The 17,858-nt window shown below is 36.1% G+C and overlaps 1 protein-coding gene across 1 annotated transcript in view; it reads right to left on the reverse strand.

Moving 5' to 3' along the window:
• Nucleotides 1-4,046: 4,046 nt before the first annotated feature.
• The window catches only part of LOC129004074 (probable aminopeptidase NPEPL1), an 80,054-nt gene continuing 66,242 nt past the window's right edge, over nucleotides 4,047-17,858 (reverse strand). The window contains exons 8-9 of the mRNA XM_054432465.1: nucleotides 12,107-12,217; nucleotides 4,047-4,226 (exon numbers count right to left, since the gene is read on the reverse strand). Coding sequence (XP_054288440.1) covers nucleotides 4,089-4,226; nucleotides 12,107-12,217 — 249 coding nt within the window. The 3' untranslated portion in view covers nucleotides 4,047-4,088. The remainder of the gene's footprint in view (nucleotides 4,227-12,106; nucleotides 12,218-17,858) is intronic.

Genomic DNA, 17,858 nt, shown 5'->3' on the forward strand with positions numbered 1-17,858 from the left:
TGATCAACCAAATTTGGCAACTAACGCAATTAATACAATTATCGTTTTTACACTTATTACTCTTTAAACAATGCTCAAAATATGTATATGTCACCCAATTTATCGCAGTTAGATGAATTAACGTAAGCCTTCACCTAGTTATATATAATATATAACAGAGTACTACTTTTCCATATAGTCCCCGACAAATTAAGGCACTTAATTTGGCGGTGGACGAGCTTTGAAATTTCTTTGTCACATAATTCCGCCTGCGACATCAGCCACTTGGTGTCACACAATTAACTGTGCTACAAACCAAGTCTTCATTTTCAGAAACAAGTGAAAATCACTCGGGGCTAGGTATGGAGGACTGTAGGTTGATTGAGAGACATCTCCCTAGAATGTGATTTACAGTGTGGCATTGTTATGCAAAAAAGTTTTGGACAAATATTTTAGCTTGGCCATCATCAAAAATAATGTGTCATTCACAGACGGAACTTGGATTTATTACATTGTTTCCGTACACTTCACTCCCTTGTCCTGAAATAATTTTTAAAGTGTCTATAGGTTTTGATTTTCTAGTTAACAAAACTGTGTTACTGACTGCACATCTTAACTAGTAGGATTTTTCCAATAAGGAAGTAGCCATTACTAGGTGGCACGGTAAGATTGAGAGACATCTCCCTTTTGAATGAATTAAGATCTAGAATGTGATTTACAGTGTGGCATTGTTATGCAAAAAAGCTTTGGACAAATATTTTAGCTTGGCCATCATCAAAAATAATGTGTCATTCACAGACGGAACTTGGATTTATTACATTGTTTCCGTACACTTCACTCCCTTGTCCTGAAATAATTTTTAAAGTGTCTATAGGTTTTGATTTTCTAGTTAACAAAACTGTGTTACTGACTGCATATCTTAACTAGTAGGATTTTTCCAATAAGGAAGTAGCCATTACTAGGTGGCACGGTAAGACCTATACCGTATCACAAACCACTATGAGACCTCAGTAATTAGTATCCGGGACCAATATACTTTTTCATTTTAATGTCCCTAGAGGCCAAAAACACTGCTCGTTCAAATTGTTATATTTGTATAATAAATATATATAATATATATAAATATGTCCATGAACGCAATAACTTGAGAAATTTTTGTCTGATTCGGATGAAATTTGGCTTGAAGGTGTAGGGCGAGATAAACTTTAATGAGTTCGCGAACCGGCACGATCAGACCATGGGTATGGGGTTTTATCGGGTAAAAATTGGTCTTTCGCATTTCTGACCATAAAAAATTCAAACTTCCCTATTTCTCTTAAAACCATTTTAAAGAGCTTAAAAAACAAATAATTTAGTATTTTTAAGTGTTTTTTTACCCTTATGTTTTGATCGAACTTGGCAAATTTATTGATTTTTTACTAAGCTAAAAAAAACCTTTACTTATTTGCTTTTTTATTTGATTTTACTAAAAAAAAATACACACTTCATTGTCCTCCCTGTAGCAGCAAACCTAGGTACATGATAAACCTAATGTTATTTAAATAGATTTAATTGAAAATCCACTCAGGCAAATGGAAATTTGCTTAGTCTGCAGGTTTGCTGTGGAGTATTTCAATTTTAATATTGCAACAGTGGGCAGCACGACATTTCTGCTGCGATCGCTTGGCAGTCATTGAGGAGGCGAAAAAGTCTGAGTGAATGTATTAAAGTAGGCGATCAGCGCACACATAGCAGAGACAGACAGAAACTTTCTTCACTTTCTAAATAGACCTCAAATAGTTGTTTGTTTTCCAGTTGTATAGGATACTACATCTTCTGGTGAACTTCAAACTACTAGGTTGCATCATTATCACACAGCAAAACCCAAAGGTGAAAGTGGTGATTAGTGGGATTGGAATTTGGGCCTCCTGGGCCCTGTTTCATAAAACTACTAGTCTAGTATTTACTAGTCCATAGACTAGTAATACTAGTGTATTTTACAAGTCTACGTTTCAAAAACCTACTAGTGTAAAATACTAGTTACTAGTGTAGGGACTAGTATTACTAGTGGTTTTTACTAGTGTAGACAGCAATGTGTTTCATAAAGTTTTATTCTTGTAAATTACACTGGTAAATACTTGCCATTTTCTAACAACCTCTCTACACCCGTATTATTTGAAGTAGACTAGTATTTTTTGGAAAGAGAGTTATTTCATTACTCACATCATAAAAAAAAATGAATTATTAAGTTCTTTTTGCAAGTGCAAATTGGCTCACGTTTGCAATTTAAGATAAAAATAATAATGTGAGTGCTAAAATGATAATTATTTGATATAAATTACAATCAATAAATGTGGCGTAGTACAAAATGAGAGAAATAAAATTTTATAATGTATGTACAATCGCCCTATTAGAATTAATTATAATTATAAGTTATCAATTTCTGTGAAATTTTAGTCTAATTTTACTTGAGTTAAATTTCATGGTTATATCAACTATTAGCTATCACAGAGAAAAGATTTTTAAGCTTTGGGAGAAACCAAATTAAAACCGCATACCGTATTGCATACAAAGATGTAACAAATGTATCCAACGTTGCAACATTAATCAGATTATTTTACACCCAAGGCTCTCGGTTTTATTTAAAGACATTTGAATAGGAAATAATAGTAAGACACTTTTAAAGAGGAGTTGCATTGTATTTTTTGAGGTGCTTATTATTTGCTTCCCTAAATAGCTAAAACCCTGAGATAGACTAACAATTTTGTAGGCCTATATTTGATTTTTGGGCGTTGAACTGAACTGCTTATCATAAAAACATTACTTTTAATCCATTTTGGTATTCTGAATTTGTTATTCAAAGTAATAAAAAAATTAGATGTTGATCATGTTTTTTTTAATGTAAAAACATGTAAAAGTTTAATTAATGGAATAAAAAGTAAAATGAGTGGCACGGATTTGAACCAGGGACCCGCCACATGACTAGCGAGAACTCTACCTCCGAGCTACGCCATGTTTTACTATACTTGAAAACCTACTTCTCCATCGCTTGTAACGGCGTTGCAATTATTTGTTACATCAATAAACGTTTAGGCTTATTATTCATGGTTTGTAGACTCAAAATTAGAATATCACCAAATGGTTTTTAACCCAAATATCCTTATGCATTCGAATATTTGAAAACATAGGTAAGGGTACTTGAAACCGTTCCAATAAACAAAATGTCATTAGACTATTTAATTACATTCAAAACTTGAGATTACTTTTCTTTACTCATAGCAAGCTTAATTTTATATGTCAGAATAAAACAAAAACTATACAAATCACAGCGAATGCTTCAGCAACAGATCAATTTCCACCCAACCGTTGAGCGCCGCAACTAGGCCTACAACCGGCTACTACAATCACCGTGCGTCGGCGGGCTCATTGATGAACATAAATAATAACGGTTAGATAAATAATGTGTGATTGTTTTACTTATGTGTCTATATAAATATTAATTAAAAGAAAATACTGCGTTTCTACAACTATTTACTTTTTGTATCAAATGAAAACAAAATTAAAACCCTTTATAAAGGGTTTGAAAACCCGTGATTGAGGTTAGAAATTTGTTTTGAAAGTTTACCTTGTAAAGTTGGTCACGTGACTAGTAGTTTTGGTCACGTGACTAGTAAAATACACTAGTATTTACTAGTGGTATAAAAACGTTTATGAAACAGAAATTAGTAGGACAGGTAAATACGGAACTAGTATTTACTAGACTAGTATTTTTATGAAACAGGGCCCTGGTCTATTGTAGTCACTAGACCAGTACAGATTACTGTAATATCATGCTTATGAAAGTACAGTACTATAAAGTACAAACTTAACCTTATTGATCACTTTAACTTAAGACATTGTTTGATTTTAAATTTGTGTTAAATTTCTTTTTATTTCTATACAAAAATATTAACAAACTCATATTTTAAAATAAATTTACTTTATAATTGCTAGATATAATTTATATATACATATATAATTTATCTTCCTAAGTGCAAAGTCAAACAATTAAAAAAATCTAAATGGGATGTTGGTTTAAAAAGAAACTGTTTGGATATTGAATCATTTATTGTTTATAAACTCAGTAGTAATCAGGACAAATTGGTCTGGATATGCTTGACACAATTCAATGCAACATTTTGTCCCACATACTGAAGATATTTATCGGAAGAGAATCCTCCAAAAAGAGCCGTCAGCAACGCAACTCCATAACCTGTTGCTCGTTCACCCTGTAAAAAATAGTGTAACTAAGAGTACAAATTATTATATATTATGTACCTGTTGCTCTAAATTGAGCAATTGCCAAGTAATAATAGTGTGAAATAGAAATAAACAAACCTAAGAATAATTTTACAATATAAAAAAACCTTGTGCTTTTGTTGTAAATATTAATTTTATAATTTTTTGGGAGATGTACTTGTTTGTTGGTGTTTGATAAAATAGTTTAACCCTCCCAGTATCAAACATCGATGCATCGATGGTAATGACACGCTCTGGGGTGTCAACATAGAACTATAAACATGAATGCTGAGTCAATGCAGCGAAAACGAGCCGGCCGCACAAGGGCTCTCCCCCCCACAAGTCAGTGGACACCCATGTATTACAATGGACGCCTTACGTTTTCAACACATTTTGTCAGATTTTCAGGAAATTTAATGATTATTAAGAACTTGATTGTGGTGTTTTATTGTTGTGTGATGATTCCTTTGTGACATAATTGAAAATACACTTAGTTTTTACGAGTAGGTTATATTGTTTTTTGTGAATTCGCATGGAATGTCACACAGACCATTTCCCTCCATTATTCACTCACTCACTCACACCACACCACTTGTATATTCGGGTTAAAATACGAAATTAGGTGGTATCCTCATCTCATCTAGTGATATTGATAATTATGATGATGGATGTACTTGGTTCCTAAACATTAACTGCCTAAGAGCCAATCAAAATTTAACCATGTTTAAATTATCATTACGCCCGTACCTGACACTAGGTACGGTACATTTTGATGGAATGATCACAAAGTAATTAACTGTAGGCCAAAGATTTAGGTTGGTTCAAGACTTTTCTTAGGCTGAAGGCCTGAATAAAGGGAGGAAGGACAGAGTTGACAAACCAACAAGGAGGCGTTGGTGTCAAAGGGCACAGGACTGTTAGTTGAGCTTATGGCAAAGAATTGATTGATATATATTTCCTTAGATAGGCAAAGTATTAGTTAGCGGTATTTCCTTAATATGCTAAAATAGGATTATTCGATAGCTCGCAACGGAAGTATAGGAATTAGCTAGCAACTAAAGTGAAAATGCGCCGGTTTTAGCAAAGGATTAATGAATACCTATGAACGAAATAACGACTAAAGCGGGATTACGTTAGCGTTATCTGAAATAGTAATGGATAGCTAGGAACGGAATAACTACTAACGCGGGATTACGTTAGCGATTACGCTAGGGGGATTAGGGATTAGGGATTACGTTAGTAGTGACTCAGCAACAAAAACCATTTAATTTATCTCTGAAAAAATTCTCAAAGTTCAAAGAGCAGCAGCCTAAAAAAATACCCTGATAGCTACATAAAAAAATGCTTAAACTTGATACTACAAAAAAGTTCAGGCCACAGCCATTTTAATGTGCTTGGATTTTGACATTTATAATTCGGTTAACATTTCTCTTAACCAACAGATTATTCATCTGCAGAAGAAGTTCATTGTGCTCTTATCATGTCTTATAACATCCAAACACAGAAACCTAGCCTAAAATAGTACCTAGACCTCAAATAATTGTTTGTTTTTGAGTGGTGAATTGCAAACCTCTAGGTTGCATTAAAATATCATCTTATAAATCCATAAAAGAGGAAGTAAGTATGTACCATATGGACTCCGAAACCGCTTGACAGATTGTAAAGAAACTTTCAGGCATTATTAAGCAATATTCAAGTGTAACATGTTTATTTTTTCACATGTTACAAAATAGGTATATGTTTTAGTTTTGAGAAAAATAACTGCAGTAAATGAATTGTTTTACATAGTTGTTCAAATTTTATAATTCCATGGTATTAAATAAATACTTTTACATATACAACTGACTTATTTTTAAATCACCGTAATCTATTTCTATCACCAACCTAAGCAGATACAATTAAATCAAGTCTATACTGCCATGAATGAAATGGTTGGCGCGTAAGATGGTTTGAATTTCCCGCCGCGGTGAACTTTCAGGTCGCGGCCTGTCAGCCACCGGTCATGCGCAGTGAGCGCTACCCTCTCCACTCTCCCCGAGCCGCGTCTTAGACTCCAGGCTCTACTCAGTTTACGGCGGATAATCCTTGTGACAACATCAAAGGTAATTTATGTATAGTGCGAAGGTGTAGACGGCAGGACTATAAGGTATAGACACTCTTATATATATTCTTTGTTCCATACTATAGTTTCTATTGCGATTTATAAATCCTTGCTTTCACTCTGAATTCTTATTTCTTTTCGTCTAATTCACTCAGTTAGCTTAATCTAAATTCTGTTTATATTGTCTTTATATACTTTCGAGCGGGTTTTTTTTTAAACTTACTAATAATTACTTGCTAGTCATAATACCTTACTCTTAGCTAATCATTACTATTTTAAATAACGCTAACGTATTCCCGCGTTAGTAGTTATTCCGTTCCTAGCTATTCCTTACTATTTTAAATAACGCTAACGTACTCCCGCATTAGTTGTTATTCCGTTCCTAGCTATTCATTACTATTTTAAATAACGCTAACGTTTTCCCGCGTTAGGTGTTATTCCGCTCCTAGTTATCCCTTACTAGTTTAAATAACGCTAACATATTCCCGCGTTAGTTGTTATTCCGTCCTTAGCTATCCATTACTATTTTAAATAACGCTAACGTAATCCTGCGTTAGTTGTTATTCCGCTCCTAGTTATCCCTTACTAGTTTAAATAACGCTAATGTATTCCCGCGTTAGTTGTTATTCCGTCCTTAGCTATCCATTACTATTTTAAATATCGCTAACGTATTCCCGCGTTAGTTGTTATTCCGTTCCTAGCTATTCATTACTATTTTAAATAACTCTAACGTATTCCCGCGTTAGTTGTTATTCCGTTCCTAACTATTCCTTACTATTTTAAATAACGCTAATGTATTCCCGCGTTAGTAGTTATTCCGTTCCTAGCTATTCCTTACTATTTTAAATAACGCTAACGTAATCCGGCGTTAGTTGTTATTCCGTCCTTAGCTATCCATTACTATTGTAAATAACGCTAACGTGTTCCCGCGTTAGTTGTTATTCCGCTCCTAGCTATCCATTACTATATTGTAAATAACGCTAACGTAATCCCGCGTTAGTAGTTATTCCGTTCCTAGCTATTCCTTACTATTTTAAATAATGCTAACGTAATCCTGCGTTAGTTGTTATTCCGTCCTTAGCTATCCATTACTATTGTAAATAACGCTAACGTATTCTCGCGTTAATTGTTATTCCGCTCCTAGCTATCCTTACTATTTTAAATAACGCTAACGTATTCTCGCGTTAGTTTTTATTCCGCTCCTAGCTATCCATTACTATTGTAAATAACGCTAACTTAATCCCGTGTTAGTAGTTATTCCGTTCCTAGCTATTCCTTACTATTTTAAATAACGCTAACGTAATCCCGCGTTAGTTGTTATTCCGTCCTTAGCTATCCATTACTATTGTAAATAACGCTAACGTATTTCCGCGTTAGTTGTTATTCCGTTCCTAGCTATCCATTACTATCGTAAATAACGCTAACGTAATCCCGCGTTAGTAGTTATTCCGTTCCTAGCTATTCCTTACTATTTTAAATAACGCTAACGTAATCCGGCGTTAGTTGTTATTCTGCTCCTAGCTATCCATTACTATTGTAATAACGCTAACGTAATCCCGCGTTAGTAGTTATTCCGTTCCTAGCTATCTCAGATAACTATTACATCAGATAGTTATTACTATTTCAGATAACGCTAACGTAATCCCGCTTTAGTCGTTATTTCGTTCATAGGTATTCATTAATCCTTTGCTAAAACCGGCGCATTTTCACTTTAGTTGCTAGCTAATTCCTATACTTCCGTTGCGAGCTATCGTATAATCCTATTTTAGCATATTAAGGAAATACCGCTAACTAATACTTTGCCTATCTAAGGAAATATATATCAATCAATTCTTTGCCATAAGCTCAACTAACAGTCCTGTGCCCTTTGACACCAACGCCTCCTTGTTGGTTTGTCAACTCTGTCCTTCCTCCCTTTATTCAGGCCTTCAGCCTAAGAAAAGTCTTGAACCAACCTAAATCTTTGGCCTACAGTTAATTACTTTGTGATCATTCCATCAAAATCCCTCCCGCTTAGAAAAGTCGATAAGGATGAGTGTTCAAAGAACCTGAGAATATTGAATTGTCTCACATGAGAAACCACAGACTCTGGATGGCTATTCTAAATTTTGTTTGTTTGTATTTAAAAAAGAGCCTCTGAGTAAAATCTACCTTTAAAGTTAAATGTAAGGGGCTTCACAACTTAAAGAAAGTATCAATATTACCATCAACGGCAAAGCTGAAATTAGTTGCTATCTTTAAAGTTTTTATCTACAAATTTTAAAGACTATCAAGACCCCTGGAACTTATCCTAGCCCAGATAAACCCCCGTCACCAGACTGTCTATCCTGGTACAAACCCTAACCTATTTCTATTCCTCTAGCTTTGAAAAAAATAGGTTACACAAGGATAGTTTGTGTGAAGTTTGGTGTAGATCCGTCAAAAGGCCTCCGCTCTAGTGGCTCTGGAATTTCCCACCAAACTTATGAGTACTTATATTTAAATGGAATTAAGGAATTAAAGAATCTTAACAGCTGTTTCAACTAAACAATTTGATTATGTGATGTTCAGTAGTGTATTAAAAAGTTACAAGGTTTACCAACAGGGTGCAGCACTATTAATTGTTTAGATTTATGACAACAGCTAATTTGAACCAAGCAGCAACAAAAAGCAGTGATACAAAATAAGAACCTTCAAAGTAGGATTGTTTACAGTTATGTATATGTTTTTAATTTAATAAATAATTTTTGATACTGTGTGAATAAGGCGTTTTATTTTTTTTATGCATAATTCTTTAACTTTCTTTTTTCTAAAATGTTTATAAAAATCTATTGTGTTTGTATGGTTTATGTCTCCAAAAATAATGTCTGGGAAACGTAGTAGCCAGTTAATACTTTTAGTGGATTAAAAGTAGGGTTGGTCAAGTCTTGAAATTTCGGGAAATTTTCGGGAAATTTTAAATCTCGTTACACGAGATGAGATTTCTTTTTGGCCGAGATTTTTATCGAGACGAGAAAAAAAAAAAAAAAAATTAAAAACGCCTGCAGAAAGTTACCAAGTTAGTTAGTTAGTTATTGCAATACCCGCAATACAGGAGCGTGTTGTAGTTGTGTTTCCTTTGCGAAGGTGTTCTTATTGAATTAATTCTTTAAATGTAAATATTACTTTAATTATTTTAATAATATTACTTTAATAACACTTGAGAAGTTTTGTTAAGTGTAAGCAGTGTGAGGAATGTTTTGTTGCTATAAAAAGTCAAAATAAGTACCTAACTGTTTTATTAAAATTAATATTGCTTTTATTTTATGATTTATTTTATTTTAGGATAAGTTGAACTCTATCCTAACTGATATCACTATGTTTCCTAATCGTAGGCATTTTTAATAAGTTAGGCGTAATTAATAAAAAAATGTTATGCTGACGTTTTTTAATAAAAGATTGTAAATATTCTTGCCTATTATCATTATTTTTGTATTTAAACAGTCATCTAACAATGTTACAAAATCAGGTAAAAATTTTGAACGTGCATTTCCCGTTGTGTATGAGAAGGGAAATCCCGTCTCGATCTCGTCTCGAAATTTTATGAGAAATAAAAAATCCCGTCTCGTCTCGTCTCGAACTAAAAATCCAATCTTGTCCATCCCTAATTAAAAGTTTATCTACATACAGCAGATGTGCCAAAGGCATGGATTGAATTAACGTATTAAATGCCAGCTGGTTAGAGCTTATTTGTTATTGTTTTCAACTTATAATTGTTACTATGGAAATACAAAAACTGTGTATCAAACTCTCTCAATTTATTCCAATATTTTTAAACTTTTAATCTTATAAAACTAACTTGTAATGGGAATATTATATAATTGTAATACGATATTAATATGTCAAATATTCCCACAATACAAAATAAATTTTATTTGCCTCGGATAAACCCACGGAGAAGGTTCGACCCTAATGGTAACACTAAAATTTGTCTGGAGGTAAGGAAATATCTCAGGAGATGAAAATTGTAACCACATCTAGTAAAAAATCGATATTTATTGCATTATCATTACAACTACAGAAATATATACACTGAAAGGTGTTCCAAACTATAGGTACTCAATCAGAACGATATACAGTTAGCTCCTTTCTCGCACCAAACCTACACTACACACTTCACACCTCAGGGTGAATCGTAACACTGTATTATATGTAAAGCGGTCTCTCAAAATAACCGATACACAATGAATCGATACATTTACAAGGTGAATGATAAATTGGATTTCGTGAAGAGACAGATGCCCCTCCCGATATTCTGTAAAACATATATTTACAAATTGTGTCGTACGAGACAAATGCCCCACACGACTTGATACATCAATTAATCTGAAGGCGGGTGTAATTAATTTAAATAGACTATCGACGCGCGAGACATGTGCCTCACACGGATTAATACGTAAAAATTACCCAAAAGGTCACCGCACTTCGGAGACAAAATATTGAGGAAAATTAGCTCGACCTTACGACTAAACGCCTAATAAACTGATTGCGTTAAGCCAGATTAATCTCAAACGTACGGTAATATTACTATGCGAGATATATACCCCACACGGAATATTACGTGTCATACAACATTTCATCTAAATACTTCGTGGGACTTTAAAATACACAAATAAGATCACAATCAAAAGGGGCTTTAAATTAAAGAATAAACGATAACCTAACACTCTCTATAAACGTGTCGCCATGCGAGATAATTACCCCACACGGAACACAACCTGCAACTTAATAATTCACACACTTTTGAGTTATTAGAATGCTACTAATATTGAATAGTAATTCTAAAAGGGGATTTCAAATTGATGAATACATGATACAATAACACTCCCTGAAAATAAAATTATACTTTATCCTCACTTAACCTACAGAAAAACAAAATGGTACATTCCGAAATAAAATTTTACTGACTTTTCACTTTATAAAAACTAAACCAAAATTATTTCTTACTTGAAATTAAGAGGACCTTTTATAATCGAACCGACGAGACATATGCCTCCGCCCGATTATATGATGTAAAGTTTCTAAAAGAATTTAGAGCCTCGAGGTGAGAGACAATTGCCTCTAACCGAGGGTTAGAACGTTCGATACTTTATGGGCTCGATATTGGAAAATTAAAATCGAGACAAACTTGGAGAGAATTGAGATTAAAATCTGAGTTTGTTAAAGAATTAAAACTTACGACTTTTGGAGGGACACTTACCCATATGGAAATATGCCGCCGTCGGTAATCGTCAACACTACACTCACTTACGACACAAACGAAAACTTATAACTTGATTGCTTGACGGTACGGTACTTAATGTCCTCTGGTCACCTCCTAGAGCTCCTTCCCTCTCAAAGGTCGTGGTGGGGAGGTAGCTAAATGACGGTGGCGCCTGACGTACTCCACGGCAGATCTGCAATTTACTTATCTCGCGGGAAATTTGAAACTCACTGTCACAAACTTACTTAAACTTGAACAATTAACTATTTTACAGCAGATCTATGGAACATAATAATTATTCTCTTTAGCGTTCTCTTCCCATTGCAAAGCACGGGTTGGCGGCTAGTACACAATAAATTAGCCCCTGCACTCTAATTTTGATAACCAACCAAGCTGATATGTAACCGTTTGAAAAAAATCTGAATTACCGTACATACTCTAGGCCAAATTGAATGTAGACACAAAAAGTGTACATTTATTGATTGTAATAGTTTTTATAACATATTGTTTTCATTCGCTTTAAATGGTGGTTTTGATACACAACTTACGGCATGTACTGGCGAGGCCATGTCCACATGTATCCAGATGCCAGGGAAGTCAAACCCAAGATGAGCAGCAACAAACAACCCAGCACACGAGGACTGTGCATTGTGTCTGTCCTGTAACAAAACAGTAGAACCTCAAATTATGCATTGGTTGCATTGTCTTGCTTGCAAAGTCAGAACAGGAAATAGTTGTTAAAACAACCACCATAAACTGAGCAAATAAGGGTTACATGAGCAATGGACTTTTTTAATTAGGGAAAATATGATGTTTACACTGAAAACAACACTTGAAAAATAAATTAAACTCAATTGTATTTTTAACTTATAATCCATGGGGACCGCGTATCGTTGTCCCGCCGTCTAGTTGTACCTACGTCTACTTGTACCTCGAGGCCTAGGGACAACTAGTCGTAGGTACAACTAGACGCAGGTACAAGTAGACGGTGGCACACCCGACTAGTTGTACCTGCAGATTTTTAGTAGGTACAACTAGACGTAGGTACAAGTAGATGTAGGTACAACTAGACGTGTATCCCACCTACAAGTAGTATCACCTAGCTTGTACGGATGCGACCAGTTGTCCCTACGACTAGTGGTCCCTACGACTAGTGGTCCCTACGTATATGTAGTTGTACCTACGCGTATTTTGCGTCCTTATAGTCTAGTTGTATCTATCCTTCAATTCGTTACCCTGTTTAATTGATTACTGCTTGAGTACTTTTTAATAATACCCTTAATTAAATCAGAAACTGCAGTGTTCCGAGTCAATTGAGTATGATTGGCAAATATTTTTCACCGCACTGGGATGTTTTAGTAGTTTTACAAACGTTAATTGGAGGCTGAAAGCTACCCATTGCTGTCCAGGGTCGAAATGGCAGCTATAGTTGTAATTAAATTTGTCCAGCCCTAGTACCGAAAATCGCGTATTTAATTAAAACGTTTATATATATTATTAAATATACAAGCAGTATATTATTAAATATCCTTAATGAATTGCAATAGACCTAGCAATTGCCTAGCAATTATGTATTACTATTTTTGCTGATTCCTTTAAATATGTTTTCACATAACCTTAAAGTATTTGCATTGATTAGTGAGCATTTCTTATAGTTTACTTACAATGGATTTCCCAGTGAACAATGAACAATGAAGTGTACAATGAACAATGAAGTGTACAATGAAGTTGAGGTCCAGTGGTTGAAAACTCGACCAAAAATATGCAATGTACAGACTTCTCTATTTAACATACACTGTAAATAATACATGTGATTGGAATTTTTTCTTTTCAAACAAACTAAAAAAGCTAGTTAAACTATATAAACTAAATTTGATACTGAGCTAGGTATGTGTACACTGGCTATGTAGTCTGCAACTAAACCAAGATTAGTTTTACTAAGAACTAATAAGCGCGCGCAAAAAAGGCATATCTGGGTTATTTTTTCAATGGTATTTCAATAGTTAGCTTTCATTACGTTTGCGTAGAAGGTAATTAAGATGTGTTTTTGAGAAAAGTTAGTAGTTAAGTGTGAAATAAACTTATTTGTCAAAGTATATGCATCAACAACCCACTCCTTTCCAGGTTAAGCATGGGCCTCAGGTTCTCGCCGCTGGGCGCACACATATTCAACTCCAGCATCCAGCATTGTTCTGGGTTGAACACCCCGCCGAGTTTCAAGGCCGGCACAATCTACATTATTTGCCGCAGGGCCGGAAGTAGCTATCGTCTCACCCTTAGCGCAAGCGTCGACACCCTCGGTTAGCATGGGATTAACTGCAGCGTGGTCAAACACCCGCTCTATCCTACGCTTTGACACATAGGCCGTTTCCGGGACAAGAGCTAGAGACGGAGGAGGGGGAGGCCGAAAAGTACTTCGATCCCTCAAGTAAGCCTCATATTCCTCGGCCCTCCGAGTCAACTCTGGTATTGTAGAAAAGTCACTACGCCGTACCATAATTTTATAATCGGGCTTCATATTCGTATAGACCAGGTTTAACTTCTGCTGAGCAGAGAATTCACCACTGCGCCGAATCAGGGTTGATATCGCAGTGAGATAACAGCGGAATGACTCGTTATCACCCTGTGTACGCTTGCGAATTTCCTCGTCAAGGTAGCGTCGGTATCCGGGAGGATAAAACTGGGTTTCAAAATCAGCCAGAAAATCAGCGAAACCAACCCAAAAACTCCTCTGGTTCCGATACCATAACAGAGCTTCCCCTTGAAGCAGCTCTGGCATTGCTCTTAACACCTCATCATTGCTCAAGGAGTAGGTTTCTATCAGTTCACCGAGCCACTCAACAAACGAGACGGGATCTCTTCTCCCATCGAATCGCAATTCCACTTCCGCACAGAATCCCAAATCGAAGTAAACTCGCGACTACGCTTGTCAAGCATCGGTTGATAAAAGGTAGAACTCTCTATTTCGCCTAACCGTATCATCACTTGGCTGTCCAGAAAACCAAGGCGCAGTACTCGGTCTATCACGGAAGTTGTTTTCTCCCACCGGCCTAGGTAGCCCATCTGTATACGGCGTATAGTTGCCCGGCTGTAGGTAAGGACGAGCATCTGACCGGGTTCTCAAAATTGAGTCACCCCACGAGGGCTGAGCCACGCCCCCAAGACAGGGTTGAAGACCTACTCTAGCCGAAGACACCCCGGTTGCAGAGGATACGGGTTCAGGCTGAATTTCGGTCGTTATAGGCCGCTGGAATCCGTCACTAAAGGTGACAAGGCTACCGGTCAAATTAAATGGGCCAGTCTCCTTACGTAAACCGTCTATGCTTGACGTCTTTGGTTCTGACGCGGTTCTCAACACCACGGCCAAGGTCTGCCTAACTGTGTCCACGTCAGTGTCAGGCGGAAGCCCCAACATTTCACAAACACTATCCGCAACAACATGTTTGGCGTTCGACCCCACATTCTCGCCTGGGAAGGGATGAGGATGTTGATCACCCCCAGAAGCACTCTCAGGCATGTAACCAGGTTCATGGCCCGTAGCCGTCACCCATGTAGGCTGTTGGGCTTGGTTAATCACACCAGCCTGAGACAAGAAAGGCCACTGACTCTTAGGGTCCTTCCAGAACTGGCAAAACCTTCTCCTCAGATCTTCCACCTTCCCTCGAGTGTCTAGTCCAAACCTCTCCATCTCACGTGTGAGGTCCTCTTTACGCAATTCGTGGATCCACCCCACGCGAGGATCATCGAACGGAGACCTCAAGCCTTCACCCAAAATTGTCGGGTTTGTCCCTGGGATCGCCCCTAGAGTCGCAGGGGGTATTACATCCCGCGTGACATTGAGAGGGTTCGCAGTGCTACTGGTAGTCACCGTAAAGGTCCCAGCGCAAGTCGTCACTACCACCGGTACTGTGGTAACGGTTTGAGCAACCGACGACTCAACTTCAGTGGTATTCGGCATGACCGTAACACGGGCCTAATCAGATAAAGTCAAAAATAAAATAAAAAATTATTAAATTTAAAAAAATTAAATTCGCCCACGTCTATGTATAGGTGTTATCACACTTAAACCCTTATCACCAGTTATAACAGTTAAATAAAATGCCTAATTACCAACAAGCTATTTAAAAGAGTAATAAAGCAAGTACTAAATTATCAAATCAACACCAAAATAAAAAAAAAAAACTAAAATTATACTATACACCCCACAACAATAAATGAAGGTTCAATAAATAAAATATATACAACTTACAATAACTGGTTGCTAAGATTAGCACAAAAGTATCGGCCAAAATTGGCTATGCTACGTGGGCTAAATAAATTCACAACTGTGATGATGTGGAGTAGTATGAGTGTAAATGAAGATACCTGGGCCCTATATATCTCCCTCTAACCACTGCCAAATCACGCACATTTCCTGTCGTAACCCAACTCTATTGCAAGAATTAATCTAACTCGTCAAAGTGCACAATATTACCTTAACTGCCTATCACAGCCAGCTTTTATGTTCTTAATGTATCTAATTATAATATAGTGAACAGAGAAATATATATATACGGACTTATTCTAATTCGTGAAAAAGGTAACTAGATTTAGCAAATGTGAATTCTAATTTGTGATATTAATTTCCAGACCACGACCATTCTAGAACCCAATAAATTACATAATTTAATTACTACCTACCCTAGCCTACACCCTTCCACAACCCCTACGAAGCTATCTAGACATATTCTAACTTAGGTACTTATCCAGACTAGATGTACAGCTCCAGGCGGTCGACACTACACTACTACCCTGGCTCGTTGCGCGTGCCTTCCCGGGCCGACTGCGCGCGCATCGTTGTCACGTGACTTGCGCTATTGTAGCGACCCGCTACATCCTCCCCCCGGTGGGGTTGTTTTTTTTTCTTTTCTTGTTTTGGGGTGATTTTGGGGTTTGGGAAAGATGAGGGGAGTTTTTTTTATTTTTTTTATTTATTTATTGTGCTCGCCGTGAGATTGTGTCATTGTGACATCGATGTCGATGTGGAAATGTTCCAACAGTTTTCTGCACTCCTTTTGGTTTTGGTTTGGCTCATTTGAGGTTATAATGTGTGTCGGTTTTGCTTATAAACTATTAACTATTTTTTTTTTTCTAAACTAATGGTAACTTTGGTTTTGAAAATTTTTCTTATAACTATGTTTGGTGGGATTGCTTAATCTAAACCTGCTCTAAAAAATGTGGGCGGGCGTATATCAGTGATAGATTTAATTAAGTTGGGTTGAGAAAGATCTGTTGGCTGATGAAGTTGGATATATGATTGATGATGATGAATTTGGGAATGTTGTTGAAATACTGAAGGTTGATGAAATTAGATGGATGTATTGAAGTCTGGTAATTGCTGGTAAATATGGAAGATTGCTGAAGTTTGATGAGTTTCTTGAAGTTGAGTAGTTGGAAGAATGAAGTTGTGTAATTGAAGAATGAAGCTGGAGCAATGTTCTGAAGTTCTTGAAGGTATACTGTTGTGGTGTGCTGCTACGTAGTTTTGGAATTAGCTCTTGAGCCCTTACTAAGTTCAGGGCGCTAATTATATCGCTGGTCGTCTCTTAATGTTGAATAAATGATGTTGAGTTTTGAAGTTGATATGCGGTTGATGATACGTTGACTCAGATGTGAATTTGGAGATTGTTTGTTTGATGTTTAATTATTTTGGTCCTTGTTATCACTGATATATTCCCTAGATATTCGGTAAAAATTCATCGCGACTACTCTACTTAAGTTTACTATTGATACTTATGATCTAAATGAATTTACTAACAATAAGAAATTGTTCTACCTAATAAAAAAGAAATTTAATTTACTGAGGATAAAAGGGAAAAAATCTAATGTTTATCTACTTAAATGCTATGGATTTGATTGACTGGGAGATATATTACTAAATTTCTGTTGATTTATTAATGATTAATTAATTAACTAGTGTGACACACATATACACTCTTTCAGTTTGGATGCTATTCGTGGTTGAATGGAGTTTCGAAAGTCTGTTGGTTGATGTAAGGAATGATAGTGTTATTGTAAGTGTACATTCATTCGAAGCTCCTCTAGTGCCAATTGTCAACAATTATGCACAGAGGTATTAAATAATAATTATTTATTCCACCGACGGCTTAGCACAACTTAATTTTTAAACAAATATTGTTTTAATATGTTCCTTCAATGTGAAGGATTGATCGGTGCTTGGTTTGATTATTTATATAGGGCGGAAGTAGAGGTTTGAATGGAACAGATGTTTGTACTGATAACGACGACGGTGTTATCTCG

Source organism: Macrosteles quadrilineatus, unplaced genomic scaffold, assembly GCF_028750875.1.
Source record: "Macrosteles quadrilineatus isolate MER2022 unplaced genomic scaffold, UCM_ALF_1.0 Scaffold_1__1_contigs__length_201487025, whole genome shotgun sequence".
Lineage (NCBI taxonomy): Eukaryota > Metazoa > Arthropoda > Insecta > Hemiptera > Cicadellidae > Macrosteles > Macrosteles quadrilineatus.